This window comes from Talpa europaea (assembly GCF_964194135.1).
Source record: "Talpa europaea genome assembly, chromosome: 13".
Taxonomy (NCBI): domain Eukaryota; kingdom Metazoa; phylum Chordata; class Mammalia; order Eulipotyphla; family Talpidae; genus Talpa; species Talpa europaea.
Genome location: NC_140080.1, coordinates 48,758,365 through 48,783,904, shown reverse-complemented (window position 1 = coordinate 48,783,904; position 25,540 = coordinate 48,758,365). Strand labels below are relative to the sequence as shown.

General features: G+C 40.7%; 1 protein-coding gene across 2 annotated transcripts in view; it reads left to right on the top strand.

The window, feature by feature from the left end:
• GNAL (G protein subunit alpha L) overlaps positions 1 to 25,540 on the top strand; it is a gene marked incomplete at both ends in the record, with an annotated part of 182,680 nt that overhangs the window by 126,223 nt on the left and 30,917 nt on the right. For both annotated transcript variants that reach the window (XM_084252139.1, XM_084252140.1), the window contains one exon: positions 15,456 to 15,553. In XM_084252139.1, the coding sequence (XP_084108265.1) occupies positions 15,456 to 15,553 (98 nt within the window). The remainder of the gene's footprint in view (positions 1 to 15,455; positions 15,554 to 25,540) is intronic.

Sequence of the window (25,540 nt, the reverse complement as noted above, 5' to 3'; positions counted from 1 at the left end):
GTCTCACACGCTGCTCCCCTCAGCAGTGTACTTTGGTCAATCTGCCTGTTCTGTTCCCCACTCTGTCTCTGGTGGGTCCTCTCACCACCACCCCCGCATCTCTGGCATATACCCTAGCTCTTGTATGCATAAATAAATAACTCTTTAAAAAAAAAAAAAAGAAAGGAGGTCCACTCCTTAGGTTCACATGCAAGTTACTGGAAAACATATATCCACACAAATACTCACACGTGAATGTTCACAGCAGCATCCTTCGTAATAGCAAAAGCATAAGCAAGTCAAATGTCCATTGAATGATGAGTGAGTAATTAATGACCTAGATCTATTCAGTGGAATATTCTTCAGCAATAAAAAGAGTGAAGCTGACACATGATACACCATAACTAAACCTGAAAAACATGCTAAGTAAAAGAAACTAGACCTGAAAGACCACATGTAATATTTCACTTATATGAAATGTCTAAACCCATGAAGGCAGAAAGTAGGTTAGTGGGTGCCGGGGGTTAAGGAGGGAGAGTGATGAGTGGCTGCTGATGGACATGGAGTGTCCTTTGAAGGTGATGAAAATGTTCTAAAAGTGACTATGGGTATGGTTGCACAACTCTGTACATATACTACTATCCATTGAATCATATAGTTCAAATGAGCAAATTAACTGGCATACGAAATAGATCTTAATAAAACTGTTACATATAAAGTAGAAAGAAAGGGAAAATAAGAAACTCAAAATCAGAGTGTTCCAGAACTTGGGGGAGCTGCACCCCCACTTCATTGTTCCTGGCTTCATTTCCTCCTTTTCCACACCCTCCCCCTGCCCAGCTGCTGTGCAGGGTGAGCTTCAGTCTTGGTGGTGGTCACTGGTGTCCTGTGCAGAGTATTTTCAGTCTGGGTTTATAGCACATGACCCTTAATGCACATTTCCAAGTTGTAGTGCATATTCTTATGTAAGTATTCTAAACCCCTTTTTCTAGTAATCTCCTACAGTTCTATTCAGCCAACTTTATCCTGTCTCTAGCTGTTAAGTACCTAAGTCTGGACAAGTCACATTAGCTTGGGGTCCTTTCTGGAAAGTCCTGAAATCCCATGGAAAGTGCAGGAATTAGAAACATAGTGTCACCATTCAGCGCTGACAGCAGTACCCCTCGAGCTCCTGTCCTTGTGGTCGGTCTTTGAATTGCCACCAGTGACCCGCCTGGTACTGAGGGGCAAGCTCAGCCCTTCCTGTTCAGAAACCATGTGCCTCCACCTACTCCTGGCCTCTGGTGTGATGCTTTATGCTGGTGGGTACGAGGTAGATGTTTCTGGGATTGGATTCTCAAGCCTACACACTGCTTCTGTTTCCTTACCACATATGCTTCTCTCTCAGCATGTTGAAGGCTGACAGGTCTTGCCACATTTTACCAAAACGACGGTGCTGTGTTCCCGACGCCATCTCAGATCCAAAGCCGGAGGGCTCTCAGGAACCTTCACCTCACACCGGTGCTTCACGCTGCTGTTTTTCACGTACCCACAATCTTGACTGTCCATCGTCTGCCTACCACCCCCGACAGAACCCCTGCTGCCTTTTGTGATGTTTCTCCCACCACCTTTTACATGGTCTCCTCCCTGCCCCCACTCTGCACCACCTCCCTCCTCACCTCCTTGCTTCCACCTGTTCTATGTTCTGAAGCACTAGCATGCCCTGCCCAAGAGAATTATTATGTGGAGCAGGGGATAAGCTGAATCTCAGTAGTCGGAATGAAGGACAGCTCCCTCTGCTGTGATTTGAACCCAGCCACTCCAATACCAAAATCCAAGTTCAAAGCATAAATATGCTAATGATTCCTCATTAGGCACCTTTTACTATATTCCACACTAATGTTCTCAAAGATACATATATCTAATTCTACTGTCACTGTCAGTAAGAACATAGCTAACCCACTTTCACAGACATTTACTTTAAATCTAACCTTGTTCCAAAAAAGACAACCTTCTTCCTCCATATTGCCTCTCTGAACACAAAACAGAAAGGTGCAGAGTGACTAAGAAAACCAAGAATAATACCTTCAAGTGTTACATAATCAAGCTTGATGTTCCATGAATTTTTGTCAGATCACTTGATAGAACCTTGTCTAGAAGCAAAGACTAAAGTCGTGATTCTTTGAGTCTCTTATCCCTAATGAAAATACCTAATTACTTTATTTCTGTTCCCCACACAAATAAGTTTCTCTTGTGAGTCTCCTTGGTATGCTCCAAGTGCACAATTTTTGCAAAGTATCAGGATTTCACAGAACCTTAGGTATAAGAGTGGGAGGATTGTGAAGGGCAAAATCAAAAGCAAAAAAACTAATTTTGTGGAAAAAATACTTGAGGAAAATTATATGTTCCCATCACGAGAGGATAGATTTATTTAATTATCTATTATGGGTCAGGGGTCTGAATACTAAATATGTATATTTATAACCATTGTTTTGTTAAATTATAACTTGAGAATAAAAGAGAACCCCTAGGTAAATCTTAGTGTATTTTCAAAAACTTTTTCTTTAAAAATAAACAAGTGTAAGAGCAGCAAAACTCATGCACCCTGGCCTCAGTGGGCAGTGAGGTCTCCTGGATCAGTCCCCTGTATGCTGGAACCACTGGAAATTTTGATTCTTCCTCAGGCCCCATGGATCAGGCTTTAGGGAGGGAAAGGAGGACAGCACTCCATAGGTGGCTGCTTCTTGTTTGTTTTTAAGTTAATTTATTTTCTTACATCATTGTTCATTTTTGTACAATACTTGACTTCTTCCCTCAGGTGTAGTCCCCAAAGTTCTCTACCACCATAGCAGCCGTGACCCATCACCACAGTCCCTTGTGCTCGTTCCTCCCGTTTTGGCCCCTCTCCCATCCCATCCCCTGCTGTATTCCACAGATAGATGGTCAGCTTTCAAGTTTTGTGTTTTTTCTGACCCTTTGTTCGATTTCCCTATAGTCCATATATAAGTGAAACCATCCAATATTTATTTTTTCCTTATGACTTAATTTGCTTAGCATAATCCCTTTATGTTGCAATAAATGGTTGAGTTCATCTTTTGTGATCACAAGTAGTACTCCACTGTATATATAGACCACATTTTTTTTTTAAAAAAATAATAAATTTTATTTTTATATTCCCCCATACAATTGCAACCGCCCCATTCTGACCCCAATCCCTCCCCTCCCGCCCCCCACCCCCCAAAAAGTGTCTCTGGTTCATAGTTTTTTGTTGATTTTGATTTTCACTTTCTTATATTCATTTTCCTGGTACCTTATTTAAGTTTTCTAGATTCCTGCTATGAGTGAGACCATCCAGTATTTTTCTTTTTCTTTTTGGCTTATTTCGCTGAGCATGATCCCTTCCAGCGCCATCCATGTTGCTGCAAATTGCATGTGTTTATCTTTTTTGAATGCTGAGTAATATTCCATGGTGTATATGTACCACATCTTCTTGATCCAGTCATCTATTTTGGGGCATTTGGGCTGTTTCCAAAGCTTAGCTATTGTAAATAGTGCTGCTATAAACATAGGGGTGCAGGTGTTCTTTGGAATTGATGTTTCTGTGTCCTTTGGGTAAATACCTAGGAGTGGAATTGCTGGATCATATGGAAGCTCTATGTTTAGTAGGTCCAGAAATCTCCACACAGCTCTCCATAGTGGTTGGACCAGTTTGCACTCCCACCAACAGTGCAGGAGAGTTCCTTTTTCTCCACAACCTCGCCAACATTTGTTGTTGCTAGTTTTTTTAATATGTGCCATTCTCACTGGTGTGAGATGGTATCTCATGGTAGTTTTGATTTGCATTTCCCTGATGACAAGTGATGTTGAACATTTTTTCATATGTCTGTTGGCCATTTGCATTTCCTCTTCAGAGAAGTTTCTTTTTAGCTCTTCTGCCCATTTTTTGACTGGGTTATTTTCTTTGTTGTTGCTGAGTCTCATCAGCTCTTTGCAGATTTTTGTGATCAGTCCTTTATCATTAGTGTTGTGTGCAAAAATGTTCTCCCAGTTGGTGGGGTTTCTCTTTGTTTTTGTTATTGTCTCTTTTGCTGTGCAGAAGCTCTTTAATTTGATGTAGTACCAGCTGTTTATCTTTGCCTTCACTATCACTGTTTTGGGTGATGTGTATAGACCACATCTTTTTGATCCATTTGTCTGTGTGGGGGCATTTGGGTTGTTTCCATATCTTAACTGTTGTAAATAGTGCTGCAAAAAACATGGAAAGGCAGGTTTCCATCAGATTAGTGTTTTTCGTGTTCCTTGGGTAGATTCCTGGGAGTGGAGTCACTGGATCATATGAAACATCCATTTTAGTGTTCTGAGGAACCTCCAAACAGCTTTCCATAGTGACTGGGCCAGATTACATTCCCACCAGCAGTGTAAGAGGGTTCCTTTATCTGTCCATCCTCTCCAGCATTTGTTGTTTCCAGTTGTTTTTAATATGGGTCATTCTCACAGGTGTGAGGTGGTATCTCATTGTGGTTTTGCATTTCATTGCCCTGATGATTAGTGATTCTATAGGTAACTACTTCTTTACACAGCTACTCAGGAATTAATTGACTATTACTGTAATACTAATAATTCAAATCAACAAGGTTGCAATGACAGAAATCAATTGTATTTCTATGTACTATCAATGAAAAACTCCAAAAGTGTAATTTAAGAAATGTGCACATTCAAAATAACATCAAAAAATTACTAAGGAAAAATTTTAACAAATGACATAAAGGAAAAAAAACCTGTACACTGAAAGCTACAAGGGGGAAAATGATGAATTTGACATCATTAAAATGAGAAATGAAAAATAAAGAAAAATAAAAACAAAATGAAAAACTTTCCTAAATGACAGATACATAAGAAATTTAAGCAACATTTTGAGAGACAATATTTTCAAAACCTGTAGCTGACAAAGAATTTTGAATCCAAATTGTTCTTAACCTCTTAACTCTTATTTAAAAATAAAAATAGTATATACAACCCAGTTTCTCAAATGGAAAAAATATTTGAACAGACACTTCAAAAGGAAGATATGGAAGTAGCCAAAAATCACATTAAAAGATGTCCAACATCATTAGTCAGTGGGGAAATGCAAGCTAAAATCACAATTACATGCCACTACCCCATAAGTAAAATAATTAAAATAAGTAATTGAGGATATGGGGAAATTGCTCTCTATGATAGAAAGCAATTTGGAAAACAATTTAGCAGTTTTTTTCAAAGTTAAACATTCACTTATTATATCACCTAGCAATTGCACTCCTGAGTGTCAGCCTAAGAGAAATGAAAACCAAAGTGTGTGTAAAGACTAGTACTCAGATATTCCTAACCAGATATTTTAATAGACAAAAACTGGATATAAATGTCTGAATTGGTGAATAAACAAAATGTGGTATAGCCGTACAGTGAAATAGAATTCAGCAATTCTTTTAAAAAGAACAAACTATAATCAAACATAGAAAAATGGATAAATATCAGAAATGCCATGCTAAGTGAGAGAAGCCAGACACAAAAGACTTCATGGCTTCATTTATATGAAATTTCTGGAAAAGGCAAAACTATAGAGGCACAAGTAGATAAACAGTTGTCTGAGACCAGGGTACGCTTGACGCCAAAGAAGGGTGTCCTAAAACGAGAGTGGAAGATTTTCAGTGCAATTGACCACTTCTTGGTCAAGGAAGCTTAAGAAAATATAAAGTATCCTTAATTGTTTTCTTTTTGTCATCTATAAAATGGTAATTGAATCACCTACGTGGCAGGATAGTTTGGGACTCAAATGAGAACCTCGTATATAAGACTTAGAATATTACCTAGAACCTACTAGACACTCAGGAATTGCTAGGTGCAACCTATTTTTTTATTTGCTTACCTGTTGAGATTGTATTCCATAACATCATTGTTCATACTAAGAAAGCTGATTCTGGGAAGTGCCAATTATCATTAATTAGTTTGCTTGAATTTTTTTGCATTGTTTTTGAATGCTGTTCCTATATAGAATTGTATATATACTGTATTGAATTAGACTTGAGGATGTATAGAGATATAAATAACAAAATCATAGTGTTTCCAGATATGATGCATCCCATACAGATTTTTAACTTGATATCCAGCAGATAGCTGAAAAAAGAAATGACAGAACTCATTAGACCATTTTGTTAACCAATGGATAAAATAGAGTAGGTGTATTGTAAATGAATCAGATCAAAATTTGAGCTTTAGAAGATTCCATTTAAAGAGCTACTAACCTGAAATTGCCTGTTTCTAAGTCCATTAGACATCATTTGCTATGTTCCCATAAAAAATTGCATTATAGGGCCTCCCTGGTGGCGAAAGAGCTTAAGCACAGCACTGTGAAGCTGTCCTCAGCCTCTGCAGCATGATTTCCACCCCCAGCTACCCACGTGGCACAGCAGACCTCTCCTGTCTCGCCTGCTGCTCCTCTCAGCAGTGTATTTCAGTAGATCTGCCTGTTCTGCTCCCCACTCCTTCTCAGGTGAATCCTCTCACTCCCCATACACACACCTCTGGCCTGTACCCCAGTTCTTGTATGCATAAATAAATTATTCTTTTTAAAAAAATTCTGTTATACACTCAACTTGTTCCAGAAAGGACTTAGTAAAAAAAATAAAAATAAAAAAACAAAAAACAAAAAAAAACAGAAAGGACTTAGTGCTGCTCACACAGTTATAATGCAAATGAATAAAATAACTGAAAATATAGGAAAATGAAACTCAGAACAGGAGAGTAAGGCATATGGAACCGAAAATGAAGTTAGTTCCCACAGTGGAAGGTGAAGCCCTGCACACAGTGAGGACTGCCCTTTAAATGTGGTTTCTAGGGTGCATGTTGGCAACTCAGTGACATAAACAAAAGCAATAGAAAAGTTACAGATTAAAATTAATAATAAAATTTTAAAAACAGTTGCTTGAGAGAAGCAAGTGTTCCTGACACTAAAATAAGAAATACTTTCCATAAGTCACCCTAACCAAAATTTTGTGCAGTGGCAAGAGGAGTAACATTTTCACACTCAACCCAATGACACTTGCTCTTTGGAAGAGCGGTTCATGGGTAAGCAAATCCTGTTTGAGATCTGAGTGTGTAGCACACGCCTTGACTCCAAATTACTGGACAATATTCATTTTAAGAAACAGGCTTTTCATTCTTATTTCAAAAAGATGCTTCTCTAGTGTCAGTATAACCAGAAGGTTATTATATTATCTTAGGAGAGAAATCATGCAAAAATATTTATTTTAGTGTTTCTTATTGTCATACATTTATTTCCATTTTAGAGCAGTATGGAAAATTTAAAAGCAAAGAAAAATTGCTACTCATCTGAGAATTGTAAATTAGGTTTGAGTATTCTTTTTTTTTATAATAAATTTTATTTTTATATTCCCCATACAATTGCAACCCCCCCATTCTGACACCAATCCCTCCCCTCCCGCCCCCCCACCCCCCAAAAAGTGTCTCTGGTTCATAGTTTTTTGTTGATTTTGATTTTCACTTTCTTATAGTTATTCATTTTCCTGGACCCTTATTTAAGTTTTCTAGATTCCTGCTGTGAGTGAGACCATCCGGTATTTTTCTTTTTCTTTTTGGCTTATTTCACTGAGCATGATCCCTTCCAGTGCCATCCATGTTGCTGCAAATTGCATGTGTTTATCTTTTTTGAATGCTGAGTAATATTCCATGGTATATATGTACCACATCTTCTTGATCCAGTCATCTATTTTGGGGCATTTGGGTTGTTTCCAAAGCTTAGCTATTGTAAACAGTGCTGCTATAAACATAGGGGTGCAGGTGTTTTTTGGAATTGATGTTTCTGTGTCCTTTGGGTAAATACCTAGGAGTGGAATTGCTGGATCATATGGAAGCTCTATGTTTAGTAGGTCCAGAAATCTCCACACAGCTTTCCACAGTGGTTGGACCAGTTTGCACTCCCACCAACAGTGCAGAAGAGTTCCTTTTTTTCCACACCCTCGCCAACATTTGTTGTTGCTAGTTTTTTTAATATGTGCCATTCTCACTGGTGTGAGATGGTATCTCATGGTAGTTTTGATTTGCATTTCCCTGATGACAAGTGATGTTGAACATTTTTTCATATGCCTGTTGGCCATTTGCATTTCCTCTTCAGAGAAGTTTCTTTTTAGCTCTTCTGCCCATTTTTTGACTGGATTATTTTCTTTGTTGTTGTTGAGTCTCATCAGCTCTTTGCAGATTTTTGTGATCAGTCCTTTATCATTAGTGTTGTGTGCAAAAATGTTCTCCCAGTTGGTGGGGTTTCTCTTTGTTTTTGTTATTGTCTCTTTTGCTGTGCAATAGCTCTTTAATTTGATGTAGTCCCAGCTGTTTATCTTTGCCTTCACTAGCACTGCTTTGGGTGATGTGTCTGTAAAGATGTCTTTGATGTGCAAATCACGTAGTGTTTCGCCTATATTTCCTTCTATATATTTTATGGTTTCAGGTCTTATGTCTAGTTCTTTAATCCATTTTGAGTTGATTTTTGTGTATGGTGTGAGGTAGTGGTCAAGCTTCATTCTTTTGCATGTAGCGACCCAGTTTTCCCAGCACCATTTATTGAACAAACTTTCTTTGCTCCAATGCATAGTCTTTGCTCCTTTGTCAAAGATTAGTTGACCATAAATCTGTGGGTTTATTTCTGGATTTTCTATTCGATTCCATTGGTCTGTATGTCTGTTCTTGTTCCAATACCATGCAGTTTTGATGATTATGGCTTTGTAGTATAGTTTGAAGTCTGGAGTGTAATGCCTCCATTCCCTTCTTTTTTTTTCAGGAGAGCTTTGGCTATTTGGGGTTTTTTGTGATTCCATATGAATTTCATCAATAATTGTTCTATTTCTTTGAAGAATGACATTGAAATTTTGATTGGAATAGCATTGAATCTGTATATTGCTTTTGGAAGGATGGCCATTTTAATAATGTTTATTCTTCCAATCCATGAGCAGGGGATGTCTCTCCATTTCTTTGTGTCTTCTTCTATTTCTTTTAACGGTGTTTTATAGTTTTCTTTGTATAGGTCCTTTACCTCTTTTGTTAGATTTATTCCCAAATATTTGATTTTTTTTGTTTCAATAACAAAAGGGATGGTTTTGTTGATTTCTTCTTCTTCAGATTTATTGTTTGTGTATAGGAAGGCTACTGACTTTTGCGTGTTGATTTTGTATCCTGACACTTACTGAACTGATTGATGAGTTGAATTAGCTTTTCTGTGGAGTTTTTGGGGTTCTCTATGTATAATATCATATCGTCTGCAAATAGTGATAGTTTGACTTCTTCTTTTCCTATTTGGATTCCTTGGATGTCTTTCTCTTGTCTTATTGCCCTGGCTAGGACTTCCAGTATTATATTGAAAAGCAGTGGTGAGAGTGGACATCCTTGTCTTGTTCCAGATCTTAATGGAATTGCTTTCAGCTTTTCACCATTGAGAATGATACTGGCTTTGGCTTGTCATAGATGGCCTTTATGATGTTGAGGTATGTTCCTTGTATACCAAGAATTTCAAGGGCTTTTATCATGAATGGGTGTTGGACTTTGTCGAAAGCTTTCTTAGCATCTATTGATATTATCATATGGTTTTTATATTTCTTTTTGTTGATGTGTTGGATAACGTTGATTGATTTTCGTATGTTAAACCATTCTTGTGTCCCTGGCATGAATCCTACTTGGTCGTGGTGAATTATCTTATGGATACATTGTTGGATTCTGATAGCTAAAATTTTATTGAGGATTTTTGCATCAGTGTTCATTAGGGAGATTGGCCTGTAGTTTTCCTTTTTTGTGTTGTCCTTGTTCGGTTTTGGTGTTAGTGTAATGTTGGCTTCATAAAACGTGTTTGGTATTGTCCCTTCCTTCTCAATTTTTTGGAAGAGTTTGTGAAGGATAGGCACTAATTGGTCTCTGAATGTTTGGTAGAATTCATTTGTAAATCCATCAGGTACTGGGCTTTTGTTTTTGGGGAGGTTTCTGATTACCATTTCAATTTCGCTAATTGTAATTGGTCTGTTTAGGTGTTCTATTTCTTCTTTATCTAGCTTTGGGTGATTGTAGAGTTGTAGGAATTTGTCCATCTCCTCTAGATTGTTAAACTTGTTTCCATATAACTGTTCATAGTAGTTACTGATTATTCTTTTGATTTCTGCTGTGTCCGTTGTGATTTCTCCTCTTTCATTGATGATCCTGTTTATTTGTGCTTTCTCCCTTTTTTCCTTTGTGAGCCTGGCTAGGGGTTTGTCTATTTTATTTATTTTTTCAAAGAACCAGCTCTTGGTTTCATTGATCCTTTGGATTGTTTTTTTACCCTACTGTCTGTTTTCTAATTTGCCGTATGATTTGGGACACTGCGTTGCTGGGACTGGCCGGCATCTTGGGTGAGCTTCTCTACTCCCCTCTGGCTCCTCCGGGAGCCATCTGTCAGTTTCAAGCAGTCTTTACTGAAGAAAGGTCCCTGTTCTAAAATGCCGATGTGGGGACACACTCCCCTGTGCTCCTGGTCTGCTCCGGCGGTGGGTTCCCTCTCCCCCTCTGGGCTTGGACTGCAAGCCAGAGGTGTTCTGGTGTGGGCAAACTTCCCCGGCTCACCTCTGGCTCCTGAGGGAGCCTTCTGCAGGCAGTCTTTACTGAAGAAATGTCCCTGTTCTAAAATGGCGATGCGGGACACACTCCCTGCGTGTCCAGTCTCAGGCACACTCTTCTGCGCGCCTGGTCTGCCCCGGCTTTGGGTACTCGCTCCCCCTGTGGGCTCAGACTACTGGTCGGCAGGGGCCCGGCGTGGGCTAATTTCCCAGCTGGCCACTCACTGGCTCCTTCCGGAGCCTCTGCTGGTTTCAAGTCGCTAGGTGGCGCCAGAGATCTCTCCTAGAGCCCTTGGGGAGCTGTTTTTTTTTTTTTTTCACCCCGTGGGACAGGAAACAGAGCGGGATTGGTAGGGTAAACCTCAACGGCTTTGGGGTGCTGTGTCTCTCTTGTGCCCCACCATCGTGGAGAACCCACGCCCCGAATTTTGTGCTCCAGATCTCAGTTCCAAAGCCCTCAGGTCCAGGACGCGGGCTGTAGCCCAGTTCAGTGTCCACAGAATGGCGCCTTTTGCACCCCGCTCCCGTGCCTGGGTGCCTGGTTCCTGGTTACTCAGTGAGGGACTTTCACCTCAGTGAGGGTCTTCGCGCGCGTCTCCCTGCAAGCCTAGGTCGCAGGCGCAGGGACCTGGGCAGCCGCGATCCCAATCCGCGTTTGCTTTTCAACCGCGCTGCTTTTCCGCGCTATCCCAATCCTGATCCGCGTTTGCTTTTCCAGCCCGCTGCTTTTCCGGCAAGCTTACAGGGCGGCCCGGGGCTGTGTGCTGGTCCTGGCCTCCTCCTGGGGGGCGGGGTCTCTGTTTAATGGCGCCCGGAGCTCACCTCTGCGGCGAATCCTGCAGGGTTCTCCACAGCTCCCATTCACGGGGTGTGGTGGCTGCAATAGTTCCTTTCCACTCACAGTCCCGCTTGCTGCCTCGTTTGTTCTTGTTGGTCCTTTTAGTTTGTTGTTTTCCTCCTCTCTGCCGGTCGGAGAGTGCCGACTCTGTGGGCGGGGGAGGGGAGCAGGGTTCTGCGCTTCCCTCCCTTCTAGTCCTCTTTTATGGCCGCTTTCTTCTTCGGGTAGTTTGCTGGCGTCACCCGTTTATCTTCCGTGTCCCAGTTCTCACTGGGACCTGCCGCTTTTCCTCCCTATTAACTTTTTTTAATGGGAGATCTTACTCGCAGCGTCTCCTCGCCGCCATGTTGCTCCGCCCTCTCTTCGGTTTGAGTATTCTTAATAGAAAAAGGAAATTATAGACAGCAGTACCAGAAAGGAAAATACTGTAATATGAAATGCAATTGTTAGTATCTAAAATTTTTTAATTGTTGCTTTTATTTTGATTTAAAAGTCAAAATTATGCTATAAAATTGATTTTTAAGAGTGGGTTTAAGTTTGATATCAGCATAATTTTTATTTTCTATAACAAAACTCAAATCCCTTTGAAAAGGAATAACATAAATATTCATTTATTTATAATACAAAAAAAGAGTTAAGAAATGTCCCTTAGTAATTTTCTTTTTATGCTTTCAGTTTCTATATATTCTCAGATGTCAAAAACAGGTTATATTTCACTGTGAATCATCCTTTCTTTTCGTATATATAACCATACAACAACAAGGTTATTTCTATTTAGTATTATTCACCATAGTTGCTAATGGAGACATGCTAAAATTATTCTCAGTTTTTTTCAGAAAATGTTGTAGAATTCTAGTTTGACTGGACAATTAATTATAGCTAAAGAAACTTCACTTGGGGCCTCCCTGGCAGTGCAAGGGGTTAAGATACACCACCATGACGCTATCCACAGTCACTGCAGCACTAATTCGAATCCTGGCCAGGGAGCTGACCCACATGGCACAGCAGACCTCTCCTGTCTCACCAGCTGCTCCCCTCAGCAGTGTACTTTGGTCAATCTGCCTGTTCTGTTCCCCACTCTGTTTCTGGTGATTCCTCTTACCCTGCCCCCCCACCCCATGTCTCTGGCCTGCACTCCAGCTCTTGTATGCATAAATAAATAAATCTTTAAAAAAAGAAACTGCACTGGCTGACTGAATATTTAATGAGTTTACAAAATCATTTCTTTATTAGTTTATGTACTTTTAGTTGGGAGGGTGACATTGTGGCTCTGAGTTTTTAAAGTCTTTATCTTTTAAAAATAATGCCGAAATAAAAGAATGTGGTGTAAGAGATTTGCTGCAAAAGAATAAAGGAGGAAAGGGTATGAAATACAAATAAAAGAAAATTGTTCGTGTATTGATAAACGTATTGTAGAAGCTGCATAATGGGTGCCTGGAGAGTCATTCTCTACTTTATATGTTTGAAATTTTCCTCCAGTAAACTCTGGGAGAAGCAACAACAGCAGGAGACCTGGAATGTTCCCAGAAGTTTTTGGAATCCTTTAAAAAGCAGAAGATTCCTAGGGAGCTAGCTATGTTCTTGTGCTATGTCTTTTTTACCAACAAGGAAGCTGAAACAAAGAGGAAAAGGTTTTGTTTTTGTTTCTTTGGTGTTATCCACAACATCTATTTTTAAATCACAGAGCCCACATTCCTGTTTTATTGCTGTCACTGTTACATACTCCAGAAATCTCATATCTTAACTCTTGCATCAAACACTCTTCTATAATTCTGTCTCAGAGCTTCAGATAAGGACAGTAATGAAGACTTTATTCAAGAGACTGCTGCCCTGGAGGATTGTAGTAGGAAAGAAAGGTTGGACTCATAACACCGTGGGAGTTATTACTATCTTCCAGGCCAGCTCGATAATTGCATACTACAGAATTTCTCTTTCATCATGTGGGAGGCAAGGGCAAAGTCTTCAGAGCTTCTAGAAGGAAATTTTTTTTTTTATTTATTTTTTAGAGGCATGTTTTATTTTATTTATTTATTTGTTTGTTTGTTTTGTTTATACATGCACTGGGTACAGTCAGAAGCGCGGGAGGGTGAGAGAATTCACCAGAGCCAGAGCGGGGAGCAGAGCAGGCAGAAGGACCGAAGTACACTGCTGAGGGGAGCAGCGGGCGGCAGGAGAGGTCAGGAGAGGTCTGCGCGCCATGTGGGACCCACCTCTGGCGGCCGGGGAGCAGCCGGGAATCGAACCGGCGCTGCAGAGGCTGCGCACAGCTTCGCAACCCAGCGCTCAACCGCTGCGCCACCGGGGAGGCCCTAGAAGGAAATTTTTTTAAGGAAACCTGCAAACACCTTAACTGGAATGATAGTAGCAGTGGTGGGAGATTCCAGAAGGAAACATAAATCTAGGAAGACAAGCTAAAAACTGAGAGGCTTAGCTCCTACTCTTTATAAGGAGATTGTTTCTTCATTGACAACTGGAGACAATTTGTATCTGTTGACGATGATGATGGGTGGGTGAGTGGGTGGATGGATGGACAGACACACAGACGGACAAGCTATTGATTAGAGACATGTGGTATAACGTAAAGATTTTTCCTGATCCTGGGAAGTCAGAATTGAATGTAGAACCAAATGAACCTTAGGCTCAGGAGCCCTCTTTCTGTTCCTCTTTCAACATTTTTGTACTGATTATTGTATATATAATTTTGTTCTTTTTTTTTTTCATAGAGTGCCCCCCATTATATAAACATCAAGCCCTGCAATATGTGGGTCCATGATTGTAGGGAATTGTGAATTTCTAGGAAAATGTACCAACCCTTAATTTTTCTTTTTCTCTAGAGAAGCTAGCTTGATCTTTGGGTGCATGGCAATCACATGATCATGAAGGCTAGCATCAGCTGCTTAGTTGCGGGGTAACCTGAGAACCAGATCAGAGGTGGAAATGGCTGTTTCCCATTTACATAACTTCCTTTATATATAGCAATGAACTTATAGTCATTTGCTTCCATAGCACTGTTAATTTTACTGGGGTAATTTTAGAAATGTGAATTCATAAAGTCATCTTTTATTTTGAGATAAGGAAATTCCTGATTTCTTTATTTTTTTTTTAGTTTTTTTTTTTATTTATACAAGAACTGGGATACAGTCAGAGGTGCGGGAGGGTGAAAGAATTCACCAGAGACAGAGCAGGAAGCAGAACAGGTAGATGGACCAAAGACACTGCTGAGGGGAGCAGTGGGCGAGGCAGGAGAGGCTGCCGCACGCCATGTGGGTAGCTCCCTGGCCGGCCGGGAATCAAACCCATGCTGCAAAGGCTGCAGACAGCTTCACAGCGTGGCACTCAACTCGCTGCACCACCAGGGAGGCCCAGGAAATTCCAGATTTCAGTGGGTGCTGCTTGTCATATGGATGAAATTGGGCACTGTGCCCTTGTGGTCTTGAGTGAACTAAAACCACAGTTCATATTTAACTCATAATTTTTTTAATGCCAACAAACAACAAATGACTGTTGTCAAAATGGGCAATTTTAAAGATTCTTTTCGTATGTCATTGGTTAGTTCTTATGTCATTGGTCAGTGCTTCTGACCAATTATAACTCATCTGTTCAACCATGTCTATTCATAATCCTGGTGCACCTAGAAAATTCCAAGGCATCAGAAAAAGAACTCTCCATTATAACAGACAGGTTTTTTTATTGCTGAAGTAGCAATTACACTAGTTAAATTGCTGAGTACTAAGAACTTTAAATTATACTGTTAGTTGTATTTATTGTTAATAAATGTCATTAATTTTTTACTTACAGTTTTCACTTGGGGGAACTTTCCGGTATGTTAGGAATGTTGGACTAGTTGAGTAAGTGATGAGTTCAAAAATACATCCATTTCCCATCACACTGAAGGCAGGATCTCTGCACTGTACTACGTGTAAAGAAAACAATTCACGCGCTACCTGAAAACGTGGGCATGCAGCTTCTTTTTATTTTGAACTTATGAAAAGATTATAGTGTTTTCTCATATGCAACTTCTTCAATTTTAGGAATTCTTTGATCACGTAAAGAAACTCTGGGATGATGAAGGCGTGAAGGCATGCTTTGAGAGGTCAAATGAATACCAGCTCATCGACTGCGCCCAATAGTAAGTCCATCCCTGATCGGTCCAGGCCTCTGTGAAGTCAGGGTTGCACCCACAGTTATGCTGCCTCCCAGGATACCCAAGTTTCTTGAATGCCAGAAACAGCTGGTATCTCACCACAGAAATCAACTTTAATATGAGTAGAGGGACAATTGAAAATCTAATAGGAATTGGTGTTTCAGGGAAGACCCAGAAGCATGATCATTGTATTCAGCTCTCTGCATTTTTTGCTTTCTGTAGAGCTGCAGGGCATACTCATATTTTATAATGTACTTAGATAGTCACTATTATATGTTAATTTTGGAGCACGGAGCTCCCAAATTAAATTTTAAAATAATATCAACTTTGCTATCAAACCCAAGCTCTCACTTAAAGCAACAAACGCTCATGCTTTATACACATTAGAAGTAGACATAGTAAGTAAATATTTGATTTTAAAAAAAGTAATGAAGAGAAATTGTTGTCAAATTGTTTATCAAGAAATATTAGATATGTTTACTATTTTGATACCAGAAGGGGTTCTTTACTTAAAAGTGTTCATTACTTAACTTACTTAAAAGTGTCAACCAGTAGACCAGACCCAAGTTTCACTGGAAAAAGAGGAGTTTATTACCTGTACAAGTAATGGAGACTGCTTCTCTGAGGAAAAGACATGAAAGGATATTTATTTATTTACTTACTTTCTTACTTCCATTTTATTTTTATTATACTTAATTTGCTGTATGATTTTTACAATAATTTTGACTCCTGTTAACATACTCAGTTTGCTTGTTTTTTTTTTTTTTACCTAAACATCATATTTTTGAAAAGACTCATTAAAACTTCAAACACCAAACTGGCCACCAGTTAAAGAAAAGAGAGACCATGAAGTTAATCGAATTATTTTGTGTCTTATCCTCTTTATTCATGTATGCCTTGAGATTTAGTTTTTCTTTTCTTTTTTTACATCGTTCTGTTTATTTTCAATTGAGGTAATATTTGGATTCCCCCATCAGGTATTGCCACCGTAGTGCACCCACCACAAATCACCCACAGTGCATCTCCAGAGTCCATCGGCCTCATTCCCTCCCAGTTCTCAGCCTTCCCCTAGTTCTCAGTCCCCTCTGGCTGCTTCAGTTCTATAGTCAGCTTACAAGGGTAGTTTTCAAGCTTGTCTTTATCTGTCTGTTAGTTTAGTTACTTTATATTCCACAGATAGTGACACCATCCAGTCTTTTTCTGTCTCCTTTCGACTTACTTCATTTAGCATTATCTATGCAGGGATTTTTAAAAGAAAAGAGAACAAAAGTGGAACAAGGACTCTTTAGTGACTGGGTTGGAGGTGACAGGGAATGTCGATCATTTGCACGTTTGAGCTTCCACATGCATCACACATTCAGAACAGGACGGCTCAGCCCTCCCCCTAGGTGGAGATTTAGTAAGTATTGAAGTTGATGTGATTGTAGATGAAGAACTTGTCATGGTCTGGATTCTTCACATACTGACAAGTTGTTCAAACTAGATAAGGGTGGTTGGAATTCATTCTGGACAGACTGAAATGTATGATTTAGTTAGGTAACACTGCTTTCTAGTAAATCAGTTACTGCTATGCTAACCACCCTGCTTTGGTAATGAGCAGCCTTAATCCTTTGTTTTTTGGGGTCGTAGAATTAACGATTTTAACCATTTGTTTCCTGGTCCCTGACTCATTATTTTCCCTGAAATGCTTGTTTTCTTATTTTCTTTCACTGTTTTAAATTCATTCCTTTACTATTAGAGAGTAATTGTTCCCCTAGAAAAGTGTTTATCAAGAAATATTAGATATGTTTACTATTTTGATCACAGAAACACTATGTGTAACTCTTTGAGCAACAAGAAATGGCACTTTGACATTTTAAATTTGTAAACTCTTAAAAATTCATACTAGTAGAAACAATCTATGAGCACAAAATCTGGGAATTCACACTATTTGGAGCCAACTAATGGAGTGATGCTGTGAATACTGATTTCAGGGAGAGAGTGTTTGTGTGATAGCCTCAGCCCTTCCTCATCCCTGGAGTCCAGGCACCATCACCTGTAAACAGATGGGCGGACACTGAGGAGGGCCCCATGACATGTACCCAGGAGGTTTGGGGGAATGCTGAGCATCTCCCAAGCACTCACAGGAAGCTAGTCTGGGTATGGATGGGTAATAGACAAGTGACCATAAAGAAGTGAGAGGGGTAGTGGAGGTCACACTCTCTCAAGTGCTGAAGACCATGTCTGGAACTTGGATTTTCTTTCAAATGCAGTATATGGCCATGGGCTCAATGAGTGCAGTTGTCAGGGCCATTCTGGCTGCTTCCTGGGCAATCAAATAGAGGCGGCAGAGACCCCAGTGAGCTGTCTCAGGTCAGGTGGTGGCCATGGAGGTGAACTCTGGGAGCCAAAGGGACAGACCCTAGGTGTTCTGTCTAGGATGACAGCTGGTGCTCTTTACTGGAATAGAAAACCCAGACATGTTGTTTGTGGGAGGCAAAGAAAGGTATCAAGCTCTGAATTGGACATGTTTGAATTTGAGATGCTCAAGGCATATCTAAGTGGAGAGATCTGTTGTAGGAACCCAGAACTCAGAAGAGAGATGGTCATAGAGTGAGATTCTTATCACCCCTATCCTGTGGTATACAGAGCCTTGGAAATGCATGAGCAACTGAGTGTGAGTGTTTAGGGAGGAGAGGTCCTGGATCTGAGAAAGTTCAATCTTCAGAAGTCAGTTTCAGGAGGAGGAACCTAAAATCACATCAAGGGCTTCCCTGGTGGCGCAGCGGGTTGAGCACAGCGCTACGAAGCTGTCCTCAGCCTCCGCAGCACAGGTTTGATACCCGGCCAGTCGGGGAGAGTCCCACATGGCATGGCAGACCTCTCCTGTCTCTCCTGCTGCTCCCCTCAGCAGTGTATTCTGTCAGTCTACCTGTTCTGCTCCCCGCTTTGTCTCTGGTGAATTGTCTCACCCTCAAGTGCCTCTGGCCTGTAACCCAGCTATTGTATAAATGAAAAATAAATCTTTTAAAAAAGAAATAAAATCACATAAGAAATAGGTGATAAGTGGGAGTCTTTCAGAGGAGGGAAATGGCCCTCTGGCCAAGGTGGGGAAGTACTGGTGATATTGTAGGATTTTATTTAATCTTCTTGTCCACACTCCTTCAGGCCTGTGGTGAGTGGAGCACAGTCCTATGCATGGCAAGGCCTAGTACCACACAGAGGGAGCACAGACTGCTTCCAGACACCCCGAAATGACCGCTGGAAGCATTAATGGGCCTCCATTATATATGCCAAGAGAATTATGTAGTGAAGAAACTATATACTAAGAAAAAGTTCTAATTATATAGAAAATTATGTAAAAGTTCCTGTTTCTTGCTTTAATAGTTGCTCCACTTAAACATCCCCACTGAAGTTGGCCATGCCCCCTAGTTTAATTTTGTCTGTGAATACATCCCTGTAGTTACTCTCAGATCATTCAGTAAGTACATTGATTTTCATTCCACAGCCTAGATTTGGCGGTGGGTATAGAAAAGGTCCCTGGCAGAAGGTTCTGGGAGGACCACCACATTGCTGAAGAACCTTTATATTCCCCCCGATCACATTTGTTTTTCTCTGTCATGTCATTTCCCAGTCATTTAAAAGCCATGACAGAATTATATGTTAAATCACAATGTTTTAGAGATGGGAAGGATATACTGAAAAATTGCTAATAACTAAAATTTCTGGCACAGTGCACAACGATATTAAACTTCATATAGGTTTGTATTTAAAGTTGATGTGGATGTCCTTTTCCAGTATTTCTTGAGCAAAGACACCTTTGGGAAACATCACATCAGTGTGCTACTTGAAGTCACCTTAGGAATTTTTCTTTCTTAAAAAGAGAAACAGATAACGTATCACCTCAGTGATAGAACTGATGACTTAATTTTAAAAAGATATGCAAATATAGAAGTTTTTAAAAGAAGAAGTGGGTGACCTTTCACAACAGGCAGTCAGGATTCAGATCTTAACTCTTGAATCGACCACTATATGAGTGTTTGGAAATATTACTTTAATGGGAAGAATTATGGAATCTATTCTCGTACCATTATTATAGAATTAGAAAGATATCCAAAATTCTCAAAGAATGACAGGCACAGAGTAATCCCTAGATGAACTCTTTTTTTTTTAAGATTTTATTTATTTATTTGTTTGTTTGTTTGTTTGTTTGTTTATGCAAGCACTGGGTACAGTCAGAAGTGCCGGAAGGTGAGAGAATTCACCAGAGCCAGAGTGGGGAACAGAACAGGCAGAATGACGGAAATACACTGCTGAGGGGAGCAGCGGGCACGGCAGGAGAGGTCTGCGTGCCATGTGGGACCCTCGCTGGTGGCCGGGGATTGAACCGGCACAGCAGAGGCTGCAGGCAGCTTCGCAGCCCAGCGCTCATCCGTTGCGCCACCGGGGAGGCCCCTTAGATAAACTCTTGATGCTTCATCACCCATGTGGAAACCAAAGTCCAGAGAGGTAAACTGGGGCATAAAGATCAGAATTTCCCACCATGATCAGGAGCACAGCCTAGATCTGCTACTCCTTTCAGTTCTGTTCTTTCAAATTAAGGGAGCCACAGATATAAACCGTGTGATCAATGGGGCCCTGGAGCCTGCGATCAAGATTCCTCTGTAAGATTGATAGGAGTAAGACCTTTGCTGATGCTTCCTTAACTCTGGCCTGGCAGAATTGCAGAAATCAGTACTCCCTCTGGACCTCACTATCTTCATTAGTTGTAACTTTTCCAACTTTGTTTTATCCACTTTGATACACATGGGAATCAGGTTGCATCAGTAATCTTTGTCTTGTTCTCCCTTATCCACAGATTTTGAGACTGGGTGTGGAGGGGAAGGGTGTGGTAAGGGATTTTAAAAAAATAACATTCAAAAAAAATTTCTTAGGCCAATATACAGCTGCCAGGTTTTTTATGTTGCCAAACAAAATGTTAAGAAACTACAAGCTGCTTCCATCTTCCATCAACATCCCTTTATAAAAGAAATTTCAGTGCCAAGGCAATGGAGGAACAGGATCTCAGAATAAAGACCTCAGAGCACAATATGTGTGCACCTTGTCCAGTCCACTGGATTTTTAATTCCTCGTGGAATAGATCTTGTTCACCCTTTAATGCCCAGCTTTGGGTACATGCCCTTGTATGAAGTCAGTGTTCAGCACATGATGCTGGAAGTAAATGAACTAGCAAAACAGGAACCCTGTGGTCCTGTCAGGAGAAGCTAACTCCCATCCTTTAAAATGCACACCCCACCCCAGACTCACTCTGTGGTCCCCCTATATCCTCTTATGTATTCCGGTATTCTAACATGTTCTCTTTTTTCCCTACTTCTAAATTTCTCTAGGAAAAGGTGGGACTTATGTTCAATGTGCATCTAAGTCCCTATGTTATCTTGCTCAGTAGTATTGCATTTGGAACCTTAATTCTTTTGAAGGGAGAAAGTCTAAGCTCTGGTAATGTAATTACTTCCATGGCAGAAATCCTGGGAATTTTCCGGGGACACTTCTGAGGACTTGACGAGGCTGAGCAGAGGGGAACATCTCATAGTTCCTCAAAAGCTTGAACTTAAAGGTATCCAGCAATTCCATTCTAGGTATATACCCAACGGAATTAAAAACACACATTCACACAAAACATGCACACTCATGTTAGTAATAGCGTGACCCCCCAATGCCAAAAACTACAAACAGCTCAAATGTTCCTCAAATGGTGAATAGATAAATAAAATGTGATATACCATACAACGAATTGCTCTTTGTCAGTAAAAAGGAATGAAGGCCTGACACTGGCTGCACATGAATGAACCTTGAAAATATTATGCTACATCAAAAACCCTCACACAAAGGCTATGTATTATCTGATTCCATTTGCATGAAATACCCAGAATAAGCAAACTCATAGAGACAGAAATTAGGTAAGTGGTTGCTGGGGACTTGGGAGAAGGTGAACTGAGAATGACTGGTAATGGGCATGGGGTTTCTTATGGAAATAATGAAAATGTTCTTCCCTGTGACTATACCAAAACCCACTTAATGTTATACTTCAAAATGGAGAATTTTCTGTTATGTGAAGTTATACATGATATGAATTAGATCTCAGTTTAATAATGAAAGACTACAGGGGAGGAAGAACCCAGGGCAGGAAGAGCCATGAGGGCACATGGGTAGATAGTGGCCAGTTAGGTAGTGTCAATGAGGACTTGTGAGAGAGCAGAAAAGCCACTTTCTCAACAACAAATTAAAATCCGAAAGTCTAAAGATTTATTTATTTATTTATACAACCACTGGGTACAGTCAGAAGCCTGGGAGGGTGAGAGAATTCACCAGAGCCAGAGCAGGGAACAGAACAGGCAGACGATGAAATACACTGCTGAGGGGAGCAGCGCGTGCGGCAAGAGAGGTTTGCGCGCCATGTGGGACCCTCACCGGTGGCCGGGGATCGAACCAGCACTGCAGAGGCTGCAGAGGCTGCAGAGGCTGCGGGCAGCTTCGCAGCCCAGCACTCAACCGCTGTGCCACCAGGGGAGGCCCTAAAGTCTGAAAGTCTAAAGATGAGTTTATAAAGACCATCACCAGCCACAAAGGCATACATACCACTGCATCACATTTCCCAGCAAATGTGCACGGGAACTCCCAAAGTATAAAGCACTGCCATACACAAGGGAAAAAGGCTGTCAAGACCTGTGCATATTCTTGCACATGCAAAAAGGGGACCTGGTTCAGGCTACTTCAAGAAAAGGGCAGTTTGTTCTGAGTCTCTCTAGAAGTCAGTATCGAGTCAGAGCTCCTAGGGCCAGCTCTCTGTCCCTGCTGTCTGTGTTTCCACTTAATTTTCCTTGCCTGCTCCTGCATCCCTTGCTTCTGACTGGCAGGTCCACTTTGTCATCTGTAGGTCAGATCACACACGAAGCAGGTGAGATGGGTGTAGCTAATGGCTGAGCAGCCTTCTCCTCACCCATCCTTGTCCCCAGCCCCAGCCCAGGTCCAGGTCCCTGCGCAGAGGCTGTGGTGAGGCCAGGGCAGCAGGAAGGCAGAACAGACATGTCCAGGCTGAATGTCCAATACAGACATGACTAGGAGAGTGTGAGGAATGTGCTGTAAGTATTGTACTCTTGGTAAAAATGAGCATCTTTGAAGCATCAAACAAGCTGTGTAAATGACCATAGGTTATTTTTTATATGCAGAATTCCTCAGTTCCCACTGTGAAAACTAAGAAACTATCTTCTGCATTTTCCTCCTAAATGCATTTCCTGTAAGTCCTAATAATAAGTGATTATGTAGCCATGGAAACAGCTATTTGGGGAAAGAGAAAATTGGATCTTTAGAACAGGTTTACAAAATCAGACTTTGCTTAATGTTACTTGAAATTATAGCACAGAGGTCCTTCTGCTTTGTACCGATGTTGACGTGATCAACACCTTTAGGAATACATCCATTTGAATAATCAGTGTTAGAATATTCTAAAAGAAAGGAAACATCCCAGAAGAAATAAAAGAACAGTGAGGAGGCTCTGTGACTTTCTGCTGTGCCCTGTATCAGCCTGTCAGGAGACACATCACCCTCTCCAACTCTGGCTCAAGTCTGTTGCTCCCAGGTTCTGAAATCTAAGCTTTCAGGACAATGTGGAAATTATGAGCAAAACTGAAGTCTCAACTTCAAAGTTATTTTTTGCAGGTCATTTTAAAACAAAAGAAATGATCACTGAAAATGTCCATGTTACTATATACTGTTGAATTTATTAAATATGTAATCAACTACCTGAGTGCATGTATACCTTCCTTGTAAGAATCACTTTGACCTTTATTTCTAGCCAAATTTATTTCAGGTTACTGCAGACCTACAGAATTAGAAATGTTTCTGGTTATAGGCAGTATGGCAATTCTCATGAGATATGAGGAATAAATTTAGTCACAAAGTAGGTAGACCAAATACTCCCTGTAAGTTGATCAGCCACTGGCTATCCATTTGTTCTATGCTCATTTAGAAACCCTTGCCTTGAGAAGAAGCATTTGAGCGGGCTCAGTGTTCTTTGTGAATAGGAAGCCTGCTTTCGTCCTGTGCATCTCGCCCTCACTCTAACTTAGTACCACTCCGAACACTGCTGACTCCAGATGGGTGGGAGGCAGAGAGGCCATTCTCTACGGCACCAACTGGGTGTCCTACAATTGAACTCAGTTCTGACACTGTCTACCTGGGGATAGCTTCAGACCCCGAGGGGCTCATTCTCGCAAGACTGCCCACAATTTCAGATATCAATAGAGGGTAGTAGGTCCTCAGGTTACTTACAGCTTCTGTCCCACTTGGCTACAAATCAGAGGTCCACAGGACCCTCTCCTCCTTCGACTCAGTTATTTACTAGAACACCTCACAGAACTCAGGTAAACACTGGCTTATATTTACCAGTTTATTATGTGTAAAAGGACATGCTCAAGGATAAAGGTGAACAGTCAGATGAAGAGGTATAGAGAGTGAGATCCAGAAGGGTCCTGAGCACTAGCACCTGGTCCTGCAGAATTAGATCAAGTCACCCTTCCAGCAGGCAGATGTGTTCACCAACCTGAAAGTGCTTTAAACTATACTTTTGGGATTTTATGAAGGCTTCCTCATATGGGCATGATCAATTGCTAGCCTCTCTCCCCTTCCTGGACAATGGGGGTGAGGCTGAAAGTTACGTGATTGTAAGGACTTGGTCTTTCTGGTGACCATAGCCCATCCAGGAGCCCACTCAGACCACCGCACTAGGACAAAAGGCACATTGTCACCCAGGAAATTCCAAGGTTTCAGGAGCTCTGTGCCAGTAGCAGGGTACAGAGACAAATGTGTATATATAAACTGATTGTCTCTAACTCTCAGAAAAGTTGATTCCCTGAGTGGAGAATCCTGGTAGATCCCCATTCATCATTTCAGTATTTCTCAGGTCTTCTGAAAAAGAAAGGACTCTGGGGCAGGAAGGGAAGGTCCCAAGTCTCTGCCCCTGCCCTCATGTCACACTAGTTTCTGATGTTTCCCTTTTATTAAATACTGTTACACTCATTTTGAAGGTTGTGATAATTGTGTCCTTGAACTGTATACAGTAAAATAATAATAATAATGGAAATAATTTCTTAGAGCTGTATTTTTCCATTTATTCCTTTGAAATAGAACCTTTTCACAAATAGAGTCCCATGTGGGTGCCAGTAATGAAGCTGTACGGCACTGGCTCTGGGCCACTGAGTGTGAAGAGCCCAGTGCACCTCTTACCTCGCCCCTGCTCCTTTGTGGCGCTTAGTTGGTACCAAAGAACACTGACTCCACAGGGCCCAGTGGAAAACAAAATTAATAGCTGTTGAACCAACTATAATTTACATCAAATACCACTCAAGTGATGTTTGAGTAGAGTAAATATATCAAACCAACCATAAGTTTTATCAGTATTTTTGATATCATATAAGATCTGTGTGGCCAATTTGATAAAACAAAATGAAATTCAGTACTTATCAAAAGTTGAGTCTTTCACTTGACTCAACATCCAGTTTCTCCCCTAGGGAGAGTGTGTGGAAATAGCATTGACCTGTAAACGATGTGGGTATTAAGGGCCCTGACCCTCCCTCCCCAGTCAAAAATCTATATGTAACTTTTCGGATCCCCAAATGCTTTAATTACTGATAGCTTGCTATTGACCAGAAGCCTTACCAGTAACAGAAACAGTCAATTAGCATTCTTTGCATGTTATAAGTAGTGTATATCATATTCTTACAATAAATTAGAGCAAAGAAAATGTTACAGAAAAAAATCATAAGAAAAATATATTTACAGTACTGCATTTATCAATACCATAGTTTATGTCATCTGGTTACAAGAAAATCTTATGTCAGTACCTACATCAATATTGTTTTCTATGATACAACATACTGTAGATGTTATTCTGGTGTAGGTAGATGAGTAATCATAAATAACTACAAAAATTTTTTG